The sequence below is a fragment of the Nannobrachium achirus genome (assembly GCF_963921795.1).
Source record: "Nannobrachium achirus genome assembly, chromosome: 16".
Taxonomy (NCBI): Eukaryota; Metazoa; Chordata; class Actinopteri; order Myctophiformes; family Myctophidae; genus Nannobrachium; species Nannobrachium achirus.
Window position 1 is genome coordinate 44,765,678 of NC_137823.1, and position 18,184 is coordinate 44,783,861.

General features: G+C 41.4%; 1 protein-coding gene across 1 annotated transcript; it reads left to right on the top strand.

Moving 5' to 3' along the window:
* Positions 1–414: 414 nt before the first annotated feature.
* Positions 415–17,459, top strand: cd164 (CD164 molecule, sialomucin). Its single transcript, XM_080745125.1, has 6 exons — positions 415–624; positions 1,344–1,415; positions 10,864–10,935; positions 11,565–11,732; positions 12,374–12,463; positions 13,884–17,459. The coding sequence occupies exons 1-6, from the start codon at positions 555–557 to the stop codon at positions 14,057–14,059; spliced, it is 648 nt and encodes a 215-aa protein (XP_080601251.1). The 5' UTR covers positions 415–554; the 3' UTR covers positions 14,060–17,459.
* Positions 17,460–18,184: the final 725 nt, after the last annotated feature.

An 18,184-nucleotide genomic window follows, 5' to 3' on the forward strand; every position in this document is an offset into this window, starting at 1 on the left:
ACATGACCAGAAAGACCAAGAATAAGATAGAGGATTGTTGATGGAAAAATCTGTTTTTCCTGGGATCAAAGTAGCTCTAGAATGCCTGGGTTATTACATACACATGAAATGTATGTAAGTAAGTTATTCTAGGGCTAGGATCAAAGTTGCCCTAGAATATGGCTGTGATGTTATATACATCTATGCATACATCTAAATCTCTGTATGTAACATCACAGCCATTCTAGGACACGATCAAAGTAAAGTATATGCCAGGAAAGGACCTTATTATTATTATTTAGTGTGGTTGTTATTTCTAAGCTAAGCAGTGATTTCTTGTTTGGCCTGCAGTAGCTGGATGTTGTTGAGCCATATGACACCCTGTTTTTTTCACAGCTCAGTTAAAGGTGCCACGTGACCTGTCAAGTAGGAAGTGGGAAGAAGAAGCTAGTCAGCAGCAGCAGCGCACGACGAAGAAGCAGAGGATCTCCAATCTCGTCACGATTCGTTTCATAATATACGATTATCCTTTTTGTTGATCGGACGAACACAGCAATAAATAGACTGCCAACATCATGTACTGCAAAATAGCGTTCGTCACGTTAGTCCTGGCGTTGGTTGGCGCATCGTCAGCAGCAGACGCAGGTAAGTTTGAGACGTCTCATAATAACGCAGGCAGCTCATAGTCATTGCTGAGCTAGCAGCTAGCTGTGTCTGTGTGTCCACCTTCCTCTGGGAAAATTATGTTTAATGTGTCTGTCTGGCACTCTCCAACACAGCACATTAGTTTTCCTACTAGTTTCATTCCTTAGCTTGAGGGCTGTCAACCAGCCTGTCACTGACTGAAAATTTAAAGAAAAATGATATAAAAATACAAAATATTGTAACTCGCAGGCAACTTATTTCCACGTTGGCCAGAGGCAGTGCAGTGAACCAGTCTGCTAACGCACACTAGCCTCATATCAGGAAACCTTGTTGAAAGTAAACCATGAAGATGTTATGTTAAAGATGACAATGTACATAATTTATGTGTACAATAAGGTGACATGATGCAACAGTCAGCGCGGTGTATTGAATTCACAAGGGACAGTTCTGGTGTTAACGCTAGTTGTCAGATCCAGATGGTCAGACTAGCTTATTATGTAATAACCTATATGGCATATGTGCCCGGCAGACAGTCATGCTTTAAACTACTGTGTTATCATAAAAGGAAAATGTCTTTCAAATGTGACCTTTTACATCACATCCTTATGTGCTCCTCATGGTTGGTTGTTGAGCCACAGTTGGCCTAACCGGTTATCTTTGTTGTTAATAATTCTACAAACTAAATATGTAACTTGTGACAATTCAATTTTGTTTTGCAGACTGTTCTTCACTGCCAACATGTGAACATTGTGGAGGGAATTCCCAATGCCTGTGGATGAACTGCACATCATGTGAGTATCTTCCTAAATCTTTGGCATGTTGTGGAAATTGCCATAGGTTGGTCTTTGTGTTGCGTGAATTCTCTGCACAGCTGACCTGATGAGACATGATTCTCGGCCATGGAGAGAATGTATGGAGAGAATGTATGGTATTTTTGCAGCCATTTGATGACATCATTGTCCCGATTTCCCAAAAGCAGTTCCCATATCTTTGGAAAGTTTCGGCAGTACTATGGTATGGATGGATGGATTTGGACAGGTTGTCCGTTGATGCAGTGAAATGCAAACTTGTTGAGGGTTACAATCGGTTCTGACTGATTGTTCCCTAGCAAAAAGGAAGATACTATGCTCGCTCTCTGTAGAGGTCTTACGGCCTAATACCTCTACAGAGAGAGAGGATTTTTACGTATTATCTGGATCTGCACCCAGAATATTCATGAACCTTTCCAGACTGTCCTCGAGTTGACCAAGCCTTTTCCTTTGAAGAGTGTTTCCTGGGCCAAAAGACACTCATATTTGATTTAAAAGTCCCACAATCATTTTTTACATCAACATAATTGTTTTGTTTTACTGCTGTGTGTGTGTTTCTACTCACACCCACTAATAGAGCATTGTGTCCTAGACATTTAGCAAGAACAGGACAGTCATCACACAATTTCATAATGGAAATTGTGTGATGAAATATCTCTCTATACCAATATGAGATTATGAGTGCACTCCGTGTGAGAATTTATTGGCATATTTTAATAATCCAGCGATGATTGTTTTTCAATTTACTTAAAGTCTTCTGCTTATGGTGTAAAAATTCAACAAAGACACCCATAGAATCGTAGTGAGAAGCAAACGTTTATGAGTGAAACGGTTTCGTTTCTTAAGCACTTCCAAGCTGTCCACTAGTCGTTACTAAGCCTTAGTAGGTCACCGTTCTATCAGATTGTGAAGGGAGAAGCTTGTTGTTTGCATGTTGATCTTATCAGTGTCAGGAATTGAGGTTACAGAACTTCATATGCTTTTATGGGCTAGGCAGTGATGATTGGAAGTAATGTTTTTATCCTGCAGTACTTAGTTCCAGGTGTGTCACGCGTGTGACAGTGGTTTGTGAGTTATCACATGACTGCTCGTTCAGGGCCATACTCTAGGTTTACTTTGATCCCGATGACTCTTCCAATAAAATCCATCTTCATCATGCCTCCGCTGGCTTTAGCATGATGAAGATGGACATCAGAGGAAACTAGAAATACTGTTCCTTCGAAACAGTGTGGGCTCGATTCCAACCCAACAAATAGGATACTTTAAGGTACTGTAAGGTACAGTACCTTACAGTATTGTACTGTACCTTACTATACTGTACTGCACCTTACTGTACTGTACTGTACTGTACTGTACTGTACTGTACTGTAACTTACTGTACTTTACTGTACTCTACTGTACCTTACTGTACTGTACTCTACTGTACCTTACTGTACTGTACTGTACCTTACTGTACTATACTATACTGTACTCTACTGTACCGTACTGTACCTTACTGTACTGTACTCTACTGTACCTTACTATACTGTACTTTACTGTACTCTACTGTACTTTACTGTACTCCACTGTACCTTACTGTACTTTATTCTACTTTACTGTACTTTATTGTACTTTACTGTACTCTACTGTACCTTACTGTACTGTATTGTACTTTACTGTACCTTACTGTACTGTACTCTACTGTACCTTTCTGTACTGTACCTTTCTGTACCTTACTGTACTTTACTGTACTCTACTGAACCTTACTGTACTTTTACTGTACTCTACTGAACCTTACTGTACTGTACATATTCTATGTGTTCTAGATCTACATTTTTGATTCTGTGTTTGGGAACCAGCAACTGTCAAATGGACTCCAACTGTAGTGGAGTATATTGAGTGCATATACTGTAGGCTAACAATCCCAGATCACATCTGTCCTCCACTATGTCTATAACCAAGGCGTTCTTCTATGTGGCCACTCCAGACTGAGGAGTGGAGCATGGCTTTTATTGTGTTTGTGGATCTGACTTGGAAATGCATTGGTTTTGATATCTCCCTGACAACCAACAACAACCACTAATATGGCTGACTGTCCCTGCGGGCTCTAGGATATATGGCTATGGGATTTACATCCCATCGCCCGGACTTGATTCTTGATCACAGCTGTGTAATCAGTAGAGTGGAGAGGGACATTTATTTATAGTTTTAACTATAACTATAGTTTTATACATCACACAGCTTAGACATTTGGATCAAATCAGAGAGCAGACCTGTGTGAACGCAATGATATAGATAGCATATCTGAAGTGTGAACACTGCAGCCACAGCGCCTTAACATAAACATGGGTCTATTATCCTTCTCTCCACTCATTGGGAATGCATTGGGTGCTTAAAGTTAAACATTTTTATTTTTTTATAATTATTCTACAAAACATTTCAAAACGAAAAATACAAGCACACGTGTCCTCAGTAAGCTGAACACATAAAAATTTGAATGGTGTTGAAAGGTGTATGCGTTTAAGAGATGAAGCGCGCCAAAGTTTTGAGGAGATACACATATAGCTATAAATAAATAATGAAGATAACATACGTGTGCTCGCCTTCCAGGCGAGCCCACAACTAGGGGACACTTGTGTTGTGTGACAGGAAGTCAGCTATATCCTCACGCAGAACAGAAGGTAGAGGCGGATAATGGTGCGTAAAGTGAAAGCAAAGTGAGTTGAGCGGAAGAAGATGAGCTGCATGTGTGCAGTGAGTGCACCATGTCTTAGTTTTGATCTGGAGGTGTGTGGAGGCTGTGAGAAAACACAGCAGAGGGGAGCTGTGACTCCATCTTGCTAGAAAAGTGTTACTGCACCCGTCATACTGTTTTTCAGAAATATCAGGGACAGGGTGAAACATGGATATTTGTCAGGAAAGGGAAAATGTACAGCTTTAATTAGCCCATTGATTACACTAATGATTAGCTCCATAATGGAAGTCAAACATAATTTTTATCCATCATTCATAATATTATCCATCATTTAGCCATTGTATCTGTTGGTTATCTATCTTCATAAGGCCTGATACTTAACCTCACATGAAACAGCCATAGGAAGCTTTGATTGTCCCCAGAATGCCCTGTAGCGAGAAAAACATTCAGAGAGTGAGAGAAAGGTGATCCCACACCCTGTTCGCTTTATTGTCTCCCAGTTTGAAATGGGACTGGCTGGATACAATAACAGAAGAGGGGAGGTGGTTAAACAGGACAAGCTGCACGGCACTCCCATACCTCATCTCTATCTATGAAAGCCCTGGCCTATAGGATGTCATAGATGTGTAAATGATTTGTTTTCCTCCTGAGACAAGGTTTTACTGTTGCACCTTACGTAAAAAAACAACAAGAATTCATAAAAAGCAGAAGATAAACAAGTGGGTCGTGTGTGTCCTGAGCTGGGATTTGTATTGCAGTCATCTTGATGATAAGTGTTTTCGGTACAGACTTTGCTTACATTTTGGGCTAGATGGTTTATCAGCCATTCTTCCCCCTTGTTAAACTGACAATGCTGTAAACAGCTTATGAGTCACTGAAGGCTAGCATGAACATGGGTGCAGTTTCAACGGAAGGAGGAAGGAATATGTTTCCAAGAAGGAAAATATTTTATTGTGTTCTTCAGTGAGTGTGGTCCATATTCGCTCTGCTCTTCCATTACAGCGGCTCAGAATGACTTGCCTCGATGCAGTCGTCCCACCAGATCTAACAAGTCACAGGCCACAGGCAGAAACACCAGCACTAACGGCTCAACACACACGCACGGAACACGCACACAGAGATGGGCTGGAGCTAATGCTTCTCACAAGCCCAACAACAGATCACCTATTAGATATGAACAAAGCAGAAAGGTCAGCAGCAGCAGCTGCTGAGGAAGATGGTTGCTCTAAAGTACATAGCAGCTGAATTGCTGCAGTGAGCTAACGCCTAAGCTACCACTCTGTTATTACCAGATTTATCTTTGGTTTAGCGATTTTGTGTAAACATGCTTTTGGCGTCAGAAGCACGTTTCCCTGCAGACCACATTTAGATGCCTCAGAGCTTTCACATGTGCACACGCTAGCTTCCGTGCACCTCTAACTACAGGCTCCGGGTCTGTGACAAAGCCCTTGGAGCCCTAGTAACCTGAAGGCAGTTTGCTCTGTTAAGCCAGGCTCTTGAAACTTCCTCTGTCACCTGTAGCTACAGTAGCTCAGCAGTCGACTTGTGGTGATGATGTCTCCATCATTTTGGAATGTGTGAGCGGGTTCCACCTTTCACAGCTGCTTGTGAGATAACAGCCCTGTGTCCTCCTGACATCAGGAAAAAAATAACTTCCCGGACATCATGCACATAGATAGCAGAGTGTGCTATCACAGACCAGATGTTCCAAGGCTTGGTAGTGGTAAAGGTCAAAGTGTTTTTCTGGAGAGGCACGATAAATAAAGGATTTGCTACACACTCGATGATATCCTAATGTTAGTTAAGTTGCATTAATCAACGGAGAACTTCTAACAAATGCACTCAGTTGATTGAATTCATTATTCTTCTGAATACAGTGACGTCACCTGTTACTTATCCATCATCCACCATGATGTTTCCAGGTCAATTCGGTGAATAGAAACCATAGGAAAAAGGCAAACTGGTGCTACTTTCTTTGATATTTTGTGGGTATGTGGATTTATATGCCTTTTTTTAATGTCAGCCAACTACATTTGTGGATTTAAGACAAGTGCGCCAGCACGTTATAAGCAAAAATGGACACTGTGTGGATGTGAAGAATGTCCATAAAGACCACCTGCTGATGTCTGGACTAATAATCCTCAAGCATGGCCATCAGTTGAGTTTAAGAACCTTTTTTGCTTACCTATTTATAGTGTAATGGCAATTTTAGAATGCCAATCTGGTAAAAGTCATTTATATTCTATTAAAATTATATTTCAGACAGTTTGTCACTTTATTGAATGGAGTAATTATGAAGAATCTGTCTTGTCTCATTCTTATATTCGCAGTTTTTCAGACACGCGAGAGCGAGACTCTGAATGGTCAAAGTTTGTCTAACATAGTTAATAAGTAATCTGAGAGATCATGCACTGTAAAAGCTTACACCTAGATGATCAGACATGACTCAGTAGTTTTCGTTGCAGGCTTAGAGTGGGAACAAACTGTGTACATGTATGGTTTACTCATCAGGCAGGAAAATGGACCGGTGTCACAGATGTGTCACAGGATGTGTTTGTTGAGAATTATAGTGAATTATTCCCCTGACAAAATAATAATAATTCCTGTACCTTTTAATAGTTGGCACGTAGGGATTCTGCATCAGGGTTGTTTGAGTGATGATGTTGTTTTAATTTAAAATCATGACACCTGCATTTCTCCCTGGGGATCAATAAAGGCTTATCCTATCTTATGAACTTGGCACAAGTCACTTGCAATGATAGGATCCAGAGAACAACACTATTTCATGTTGTTGATGGAAAACCTGTAGATGCTCACCGCCATAGGCTTCCGGGGCAGCGGTAGCTTAAAGGACAACTTCACCAGTTTTCAACCTATCTTCATTTAATTGGTCCTCACTAATGTTCATGATAAAATGGCACAATTCGGGGAAAAGCACTCGACGGTCAGATTTGAAATACCGACTTTAGTCGGGATAGGCTTAGGCACCCGGCCTGGGTGTTAATCAGACCCAGATCCAAATATCCTCTGTTCCGTTTCGGGACGGGTCTTATTTTTTGGACCCTCTGATGTGAATAGCCACCACTTACCCCTCCCCCTAACACCGCTGTAGTGCCCTTGAGCAAGGCTCTAAACCCCTGACCGCTCCAGTGGAGCTGTTCAGTGGTAATAAGTGGTTGTACTGGTCAGCTCCCAGGTTTTTGTGTGTGTGTGTGTGTCTGTCTGTCTGCATGCATGGCGTTGCTGAAAGTGAGCATCTGTGCTCAGCAACTTTCCCTGGTTAAATAAAGGAAAAAGAAAAACACATCCTCAATGAGTTCTATTCAACTATGAATATAGGAGTTCCACCGTGCATCAGCCAGTCATAGGCAGGTCCAGTGCATCACAAGAGCGAGACACACCAGCAAACATTAGAAAGAAAGCACTGGAGCAGTTCAGACTATTTAAATGCCTTATTAACAAGGTGATGAAAAGTACAGTACAGAATCTGAAGGTTCCTGGTTCAATCTCCGGCTCCCCCTAGCCTCGTAAACGGCAAGTTGGTCGTTTACTAGGCTAGGCACCCCCTGTGTTAACTGCCGAAGTGTCCTTGAGCAAGACACTGATCATCCTTTTTTTTAAAGATTTGTTTTTGGGCTTTTTTATACCTTTATTCGATAGGACAGTAGACTGACAGGAAATGAGGTTCGGGAATCAAACCGGCGACGCCAGCAGGCATCATAGCCTAGTATGTGGTATGCACCTTGACCACCAGGCCAGCGAGCGCCCCGACACTGAACATCTTAACTGCTTCCGATGAGCAGGTTGGTTGGTGTCTAACGGGGTTTCCTCTGCCATCGGTTCCATCGGTGTGTGAATGAATGAATGTAATGCACATTGTAAACCGCTCTGGATAAAGGCACCATTTAACCATTCATTCATCGGCGCCCCCTATGACTGACGTTTCAATGTAGGTAATCTACATTAGAGTCATTATGACTGCTCCAGCTTCAGTTTTCTATTCAGTACAGTATTGCTATAGAAAATGAACACTAAGTTGTTTGTTACACTTAAGTAACCCTTGTAGTCTTGTTGTCAAAGCAACTGAACTGTGCTCTGGTTTCACAATGATATGATTATGAAACATAAAAGATATCATTCACATTTGCACTACTTACGATTTTATAATGTGCTTGGACTGTGTGTGTAGTGTACAGATCGTATTGCAATTACAGTGGTGGAAAAAGTACAGTTTCAATACTGCATAATGTAGATATACTCTGTTACAAGTAAAAGTCTAGAATTCAAAATGTACTCGACTTGAGTAAAAGTACAAAAGTATTGGTATAAACATGTACTAAAAGTAAAAGTACTCATTATGCAGAATGTCCCATTTCACAAGTTTTCAATTGTATGAAATGTATAAAAACCCTTAAAAAATAGCACATCTACAAGCTGACAATGTGTTGCGTTGCAATGCATTGTGAGCTTGTAGATCGTCTATTTTCCAAAATCTATATAGGGCAGAAGTGGTTAATGTATGTTTTGTAATAATAATCAAATTCTACAAAGTAACTAAAGTTTTCAAATGCATGTAGTGGAGTAAAAGTACAACTATTTGCCTCTGAGATGTAGTGGAGTAGAAGTACTGAGACTTTGAAATACTCCAGTAAAGTACCTCAAAATTGTACTTAACTTAGGGTGACCAGACGTCCCGTTTTACCCGGGACAGTCCCGTTTTCAAGCTGCGTGTCCCGGTGTCCTGACAAATATCTTTAAAACACTGATATGTCCTGCTTTTCAACATTCACTGCAAAATTGTCCCGGTTTTCGCCAGAATTAAAATAATACAATAGTAGCTGTTTTCAGTGGTTGCATAGACATTTGTAATGTTCTTTTCATGAAAACATGCTCGCCTAAACAATCAGAAAACAGGAACAAATTCATTGCGTGTCTGAATTCAAGATTCAACGCTGAGGCTGTTTGTCAATCACTCACTGCCTGTATGCAACCCTGCGGTGCGTGTGTGCGCATGCACGAACGTTAGAGAATGGGCACGTGCGTGCGCGGTAACGTCCACATTGATTTTAGGGTCCCAGTTTTAGGCAACAGTGTTTTGTGTCCCGGTTTGAGTGGCTGGAAAAGTGGAAATATGGTCACCCTAACTTAACTGGATAACTGCCAGGGGCCACAAGGTGCCGCTACTGCCAGACATTCTCCCATAAGCCTTCACTATCACATCCGGGTATCCAGGCAGAACTGGCTTTGTTTTTCACTGCAATGAGTGTTATGAGAGTGAACCGGAGGGAGTTAGCTAACAGTTAGCAATCGGCTGTTTTATTTTTTAGAAGACCGATCTGAAGCTATTCAGCCGCAAAAAAACGTTTCCGCTGCCCTAGGAACACAGTTCAGAGAAAATTTGCTCTAAAGATGTGACAATGTATTGGATTCGGCGGTGCGGTGCGGCGCCGTTACCCGATTACGGGCCCGTGGAAAGAGATCGCTGTAGGCAGCCTGGATGAAAAAATTGAGTCAGGCTTCGTCGAGGCCTCCGATTATTTAATTCATTTTACTAAAGGAACTGAAATTGTTCGGTTTTGGGACCTCAGATACGTCGCGCAAAAAGAGCTAAGTACAGTGCTTGAGTACATGTACTTGGTTACTTTACACCACTGCAATTACAGTTTACTATTTAGGCATTTGGCAGATGCTCTTATACAGTGCTGTGTTCTACCTGTAACGCACGTATATGGCGTCTGCGTCTGCTGTCGGAAATACAAATATGAATAGCGCCTGCCCTCGTGAACCTTTCAAAGTAGCGTATTTGATAGGCATTATGCACTGGCGTCTGCCCTGGCCACACGAATGCGTATGCCTATGCCCTAGCCGCGGATCATAGATTATAGTATGCCCTCAAAAAAAGTTTAGAACACACCACTGCTCTTATATCCAGAGCTGGAGATCAGAGTAAATGCCATGAACCCTAGTCAACAAACAGAGTAAAACGGTCTATTATGTAGTGCAAAGTTGAACAATTGATAGCTAGCATACCTCAAACCTAGCATCTGTCTAAATAACATCATTCTTGGGCAAGCAAAAACAAATCTAAATCACAAAACAAGTATCCAACATATATCTGCATAGTATAACTAGCATCTATCAAGTAGGTGACAAGAAGGCATACAAGGAAAGGGAAGCATTTAATTACCTTATTCAAGAATTGGAGATATGGTGATAAATATCGTCGAGACGATACATTGTCTCCATGATATGCCTTTTCAGAGATATTGTATATATATATCGTGATATAATGAGGGAGCCTTATAAAAAATCCTGTTGAATTGTTAAAACAGAGATTCATTGCAGAATTAATTTAAACCTGCATTTTGGTCCCTTAACTCTGACAGTATACAAATGAAACCAAGGGTCCATTTTGTTTCATTTGTATACTGTCAGAGTTACAGTACATACTTTAAGGGTCAATTTAGACCTCCCAAAAGGAACCCAGAGAGTCCCTGCGGACCCCACTGGTACCACTGGTCTAAATGGTCTGTTACTCCTTTTTCCTTTAGTTTTTGTTACCTTGTAGGTGGTTGTACTGTTAAGTAACTTGAAAAATAACCATAAAAACCAACATGAAAAAGAATTGTGATACGATCGTGTATCGTGATACAGCATGGAAAAATATTGTGATATCGTATTTTTCTATATCGCCCACCCCTATACTAGAGTGTAAAATGTCTCAAATCTCATGCATCTTTTTTTCTCCCCCTACAGTAAATGCATCCTCCTGTGTCAATTTCTCTATGATGGCAGACAACGATACGTGCACCAACATTAGCTGCACAGGTAAGAATGATAACAGCATGGCCCCTGTAAAGGAATCCTCAAATATGGAAGCACTTCTTTATTATTAGTATTATTGTTGTGAATTCCCCCCATTAAAGGCTCAATATTAGTGATTATTCAGGTCCAAATGAGGTCTGTACTGTAGTAGAGTTCTAAGGCATGGATTTTGTATACAGAAGGCCATGTTTTATAACTAAGTAAACTGAGGCAGTACAATTTAGAAACAAAAAGCAGAAGTCCGTTTTTACACCCATCTTCAGCCCGAAAGTGCAACAGAAAAAAATGTGTCTGTTTGTGGTTCTAGCGTGTAACCTCATGGGTCTCTGTAGAGTTGGTTTGGTCCTTTCCTCTTCTGCCTTCCTCCCCTGTCTGTAGCTAGCCACTGTTGCTTAATGGCTTTTTGTTTGCTTTGTCTTTCTGTATGTATGTTTCCACTTGGGTGTCCGAGAGGTTTTGGGCAGGTGCACGTCTGAACCCTCGCCCGCCCAACAGGACGTAAGCGTGTGTGACCTTTGGCATTAACACGGTTGTCTTGGTGTTTCTCCTCGACCCCTACCCCACCACCCCCCAACCTACCCCTACCCCGTACCTCCCTACCCACCCTGTCCTGGTGTTGGTTTTCCCTCTAGCTAATGACACCTTAGCAACAGACTCTCCTACTACAACCGTCCCCCATACCACAGCTACACCCCCCCCTCCCACCGCCTCTCCTTCTACGGCCCCTACTACGGCCCCTCTTCCCCCCACCACCTCCGCCGGCACCACCAAAGGCACCACCCTTGAGCCGACTACAACAGGTAACTAGCCGCCAAATGCCCCCGCTACGCCTCCCTGTCTAAGTCGGTTATGCACTGTGCAGAGGGAATGGTAGGGGAGGGTGAGGGGTGCAAATGTACAAATGGCCTTTTGAATCATCTGATCTCATTTTAGACTTCCTGATGGAGTGTAACACCTAAGTTATACTTAATTTCCTAATGCTCGCAACACGTCTTGTGTGCTTGTACACATGATGCAACGTGTATAATTTGGCTATTTGTGAGGAATACGCGAGGAGCCCTTTGTACAACAGGTTTGGGTAAAACGTTCACGCCCCCAGTCACTGCTTCACCAGCAGGCTTGCGATGTAGAAGGGAGGCGAAGGGAGAAATCTTCCGTCAAGCCCCTCTCTGCAGACAGCACGCAGCCGGTCGCGCGTAAATACAAACTGAAACAAATCTTTGGTAAATAACTTCATTATAACATCATTTGTTATTGTTAGAACTTTTTCCAGCATTTACGCCAAAACGCGTCGCCTCTCTGCATCGCCTGGGGGGGGACCCGTTTTACCCAAAACTGTTGTACAAAGGCTCCTTGCGTGCAACACCCACGCACAATTACATCTAACTCAGGTTTAAAGGTTGAACAGTGCACTGGCTAACCAGTGTGTTCCCTGCTGCAGCCAACGGAACGGACCCCACCTCCAGCCCTGTTACAGTCAACGGTACCACTCCAGTTCCAGGCGGTTCCACAGCCTCTGCCACAACCACCAGTGAGTTAACTCAATTTCACATCGTTTTCTTGTCCCATCACACATTTACACCAGCTATAAAAGGGTGGGTGAAATGACCAGTGTAAAACACATCTGCACAATGCAGCGTGCAATTTCTGTTAAACTTTACACCCACATTCCCACTAGGTCAAGGAACAAATTCCACCCTTTTCACTTTGGCCTATTAAAGCACCATCAGGAGGCCACAATAACCTACCTGACCAGGCAGAGCCCTGTGCTCGGAAGAGCACTGCTTCTAGTTTATGTTTAGGTTATTTAGGCTATATTTAAGTTTTGTTAGGAACTCACATGGCAGCATAGAGGCAGGGCCACAGACATCGTGCCACAAAATACCTTTTAGTATATGACAGCGTGAATGGACTTCCAGTCAAGATTTAATCAATTCAGTCCTGCTATAGGTTTAAACGTGCATGTGGAAATGCCTATTTGACCGTAATGAGAGTGATAGAATGACTTGGACAGGAGTTAGTAGTAGGGATGGGACGATATGAAAATCTCACAATTATTGCGACAAAAGAAATCGCGATTTACAATATTATCGCAATGATCAAAAACCATTATCCTGGGGCTGAACATTATGCCAAAAAATAGCCGATCTACAAGCTCACAACGCGTCGCAACGTGACACGTTGTGAGCTTGTAGATCGGCTATTCTTTGGCAAATACATTTGATATAGAGTGAAAAAAGATAATCAAGTATGTATATTATAAGTACCTTTTGCCAGTTATAGAGGGTTTAAGTGGTACTGGATATGCAGCTCTGCAAATAAAAGGTGAATTGACCCCAGTGCATGATGGAGGACGATATCACGATAAATTAAATCTTCACAATACGATTATCGTGAGTGTTTTTTATCACGATAAACGATAATATCGCGTACCGTCCCATCCCATCCCTAGTTAGTAGGTATGTGTGATGGCTTGGTGTATGTGCTAGGAGGATATTTTTTTTGCATGTGTCTAATAAAGTGGCCATACTCTAGAATAGGATTAGCAGCTTTTTGGGGGGCGTGGAGGTGCTTTGGGAAGTGACTGGTCGTGTAGTACACATATACATTTGGAGACTGTTAGTTGTAGTTTTATATTGAAGGATGTATATATATATATTTTTATATTGTATTTGTTTTTAATGTTTGCTTTTGTGAAGGTACCATGCACATTAGTCATCTGTGGCTATATTTGTCTTTTTCATGGAAAGAGGTCACATTGGGAATTAACACATTTATTGTTTTATCCATGACATTTTCAAAGAATATGTATTTGTAACCATAATTTACCTTTTATGTAAAATAAATCCTATAAAGTCAGCCTCAGCCCTTCCCTTGGCTGAGACTACAGTAGAATGAGATAACAATGTTTTCAGATGTGAGCTGACCCTTCCTGTTGCCCCCATCCACAGATGGAACCAACACCACCCCCACACCAGTGGGACCATCTCCTGGCCCGCACAAGGACTCAACATTTGACGCCGCAAGCTTCATCGGCGGTATCGTGCTGGTTCTGGGCCTGCAAGCGGTGATCTTCTTCCTCTATAAGTTCTGCAAGTCCAAGGACCGCAACTACCACACTCTCTAAATTGGCCCTTTGGTTTCTAAGCTTTTGGATCCATGGCATTTGCCCACCCCCCCCATTCGTGTGCCAACTAGACCCTCCTGATCAGACCCCCAGGGTCCCCACACCGCACGCACACACTCACACACTGACCACCTCAAACAGTGTTTCCAAGCAGACCTCTGTCTGTGTTGCAGTTTCCGTCATTGGTTAAGTGTATTGTCGAGCTGCAGCTATACCAACTGTCTGTATGAAGACCAGTCCCCCCATCATGCTGTTAGCCTTGTGCAGAACAGTTTACAGTATGTGCTTGCTTGTGTAAATTCACCTTCTAAATTTATGGCTTTTAATGTTCTCCGTGTCATTTACAAGAACTTTCATTATCATTTACGGTTTAAGAAGGCGCTTATTCCCAAATTGGTCATGCTTTGGAAACACTGTCTGAGTTCCATCACACTCTTGAAAATGTGATATCTTTAGTGATGCAATATTGATTTTATTCTCTTTTCGAGTCATGGGAAGACAGCTCCCACCCCCCCATGCCATCAATGTCCTATTAATCTAATTACTACATAATACATTTGGTGAAATCTCAGAAGGGAATAAAAGTGATGGCTGCATCTAAAAAGTATAGGTCCACCTGGATGACTTTAACTCCCTTGGCAGTAATTCTGTGTAGTTTACTTTTATGGTATGGGCTAACCCAGTGCCAGTACTCGAGGCACACACAGATTGCCAATAGAGAAACTCAGTGCAATAAACATGTATACATTTCATCCCCATGCCAATAACTCCCAGTTATTTCTTTTTCTCATCTTCACAGACTCCCATGATTTTTACAAATCATCATTAACCCCCCTCCTTCCGGGCCACTCTCTGACAAACATACCAAATGATGGGCAGAGGCTCGAGGGGTCAAGATGAAAGATTGTAGTTTATACGTGAAATAGAAATAATTCCTTACTTTAAATAGTGTAAATAAAATGGAGTCTAAGGAGATAAGGAACATGGTATGCACCTTCTTGACGTGGACAATGATAGCAGTGAAGTGCCTTTAATGTTAAATGTCTAATATGACTTACAGAGTGGGGGATATGGAAGATGGAAAGTATTTTCCTCCTGGCTGAGGCCTGAGTGTAGTTATTAATGTGTGTTGTTATACTTAATTGAAGAAGCGGTATCGCGGTGCTGATATTGGTAAGCAGAGAGAACCCCGAGTATCCCAGCTGGACTGAATCTTTTTTGAGTACAGTGGTCACTGAATGGAGATGTGTTATTGATTATTTACATCTGATTGAAGCTTTCCAAGAAGGCAGATGTGTTCTTTCTTCTCCTCGATGCATGAAACGTTTGGTCTCGTTCTATCTATGGTTCTCTAGTTTAAATACATATAAGAGGGAAGGTTATGGTGTTAAGTAGGCTTCATTTGAAACACCTGGTGAATATTGGAGAGATCAGATTCAGTCAAAAAGTCCTTTGAAGTACGTTGTAGTGTTATTGTGTTGTTTGCCTCATGTGAGCCTTGCAGCAGATATGAGAATTGGTGATTTGAAATGCAGAGAAAAAAACAACAACTTGGTGGTAGCCACATTAGCTCTTGTGTGGCAAGTTCTCTAAATAGCTTGCTGCTAATTGTGTGTTTTTTGTTTGTCCCTCTTGTACATATACCTATCCTATCTTTCATTGACCTTCTAGCTTTCAACTTGAGGCAAAATGAAGGATTTCCTGTTTTTCAGTAGTTTCGCTTGCTGCAGTTTGGTGATGTTGAGAATTCTGTTGAATCCTTTATCGTTTTGACTTATTGCATGTCAGATGCTTGGAGTTGTGATTTTTTTTCCCATAACATTTACTCTTCGGGATTTAGACACGTGACAAACCACTCAATTAATTATTTTTAACCAGTATGCTAGCCTAAAGAATGCCTTGAAAAAGTGTGCATTAAAGCCAAAGTCGTCAGTTTTGGCATGGAAAATGGAGCATTGCACTGACAAAGCTTTTGTAAGGTGTTTTTCTTTTCTTTTTTTCTTATTTTGCCTTTCGTGGTTCAGCCAAATGCTTATGAGAAGTCAAATATTAATATTGAGCAGATAATAATCATCTTATTGTTTTATATACATACAGTATGTAATTTATATGTGCACATGTGACATTTTGGCCCCTATGACCTCGGATTTAGTGTTTGCTCTTGAATACCATTATCACGCCTTTTTTAAGACTAAACCTACAGTCATCTGGAGGCATTAGGCTACAGCCCAAAGACCCAGCCATGGCGAGTGGTATATTAGGCAACAGAGTTTCGCCTTAGCTACACCCACTAGTCCAGTGTCTGTATGCGCATGATTGCCCTCTGATTCACCCAGACAGAGAAATAATTCAGTTTTGCCAAACTGCTGAGTGGCGAGCTGTTCAGCAGTTGGTCACTATCCTGTTTGAGGACTCTCTGCTTTGGCCATGGTAGCTGCATTCCTGCAGCACTCAGCAGCATCACGCGTTGGAGTAGCGGTGTCTCAAAACACCACTGGTATCCATAGATACGGATAGATGGCCATTGTTTCTCCCTGTCTTCAGAGTTTATTCTTCATGTTCCTCCTCACACCTCTTTAGGAAAAGTGCCTTATTCAGTTAAACATCCATAATAATGTATGGTGCATTGTTCACCTTAAGTCCAATTTTTCTCATGTATTAGATATGACAAGTCACCACTTTCAGTTTCATCTTAAAGATTAATTTTCCGTCTTCTCGCGTTCACAAACCACAGATGAAAGACATAGCCAGAACCACAGTCTCAGAGTAGTACTCTTCTGCAACATTTCCTTCCTCCCACAGTCTCATGAAGACTTCAACTCTTATCTTGGGTTATAATTTCCTGTACTATGTTTGTAAACATCTTGTCAGTTGTTTCAAGCCAAGTGAATTTCAAAGTGGGATTCTACATTTTCAATCCAGTTTTGTCTGCTTTGTTTTTTGTATTTTTTTGTATTGCCATAATTCTCGCAGGAGCTTCCCATCTTACAGTATGAAATTCCAAGATAATTGAAAAAAGTTTTAATTCCCATTCTTTGCCTTGTTGCTGTATTACCACAGGCACACATTGCCATCATTTTGGCTATTGCATTAGTGGCCATGAGTCTTGTCGGTATGATTCCTTAGCTCTGCTCTGATCCCACATTCTCTCACACACACACACACACACACACACACACACACACACACACACACACACACACACACACACACACACACACACAGAGTAATATGCAGACACTTGCAGAAGCCACAATGCCTACAGTATGTTTTATGCTTGTTTTATGTGTCCTTTTTTTCCCCTCTCTGGAATCTTGTTTCTGCCTTATTTTTTCTAGTGTTCTGTTGCCTTTAGTTTGACAATGTTGAATCAATAAAGTTTGAATATTGTTAAACGAGTCATTGTATTAACCTGGACCCTGGATCTCAGTATATACTTTTATAGTTGACTGGAAGCTTGTTATTTACATGAGAAATCACAACTGGGGTAATAATATGCAGGTAAGCACCTGTCTTAATCCCCATGGTTACGGCTGAACAATGAGTTGCCCAGACAACAAAGGATATCGGGTTCCATTCCTGCTTTGTGTTGCACTGTAGCTGTGTGTAATGCCAGGTCAACAGGCCTTTTGGCTGACTATTTAATTTACATCTACCCGGTGTTAAATCAAACATGGTATCAAATCACATTCATGTCATGCCTCTACAGTACTATAGGTTTTAATTTATTGATGTACTAATGCTGTTTGATTCTCGGTGGGAAATAAATAAGCCACAGATTAAGTGTTTAAATCAATGATTCTGTAATTGCTTGTGTTCATCAAAGGCTATTTGAGCATTGATTCCTCATCAGTGATGGGTGTAAACTTGAACATAAACTTAATTTTGTTTTCTGTATATTTTGTACCCTCTGAAAGGACCTAGTAACTTACGTTATTATCCTCATGCATCTCCTTTTGGTGTGCATTTTGGCATGGATGTTTTAAGACTGCCAGGCAAGTATTTCTGATATTGTTCCAATTTAGTATTAATACAGTCAATGGTTGGAGTTCATTTTCTGCCCTTTTGACCAAAACCTCTTAGTACACGTAGATTGGTTTTCTTGCACACATGTATGCAGATAAT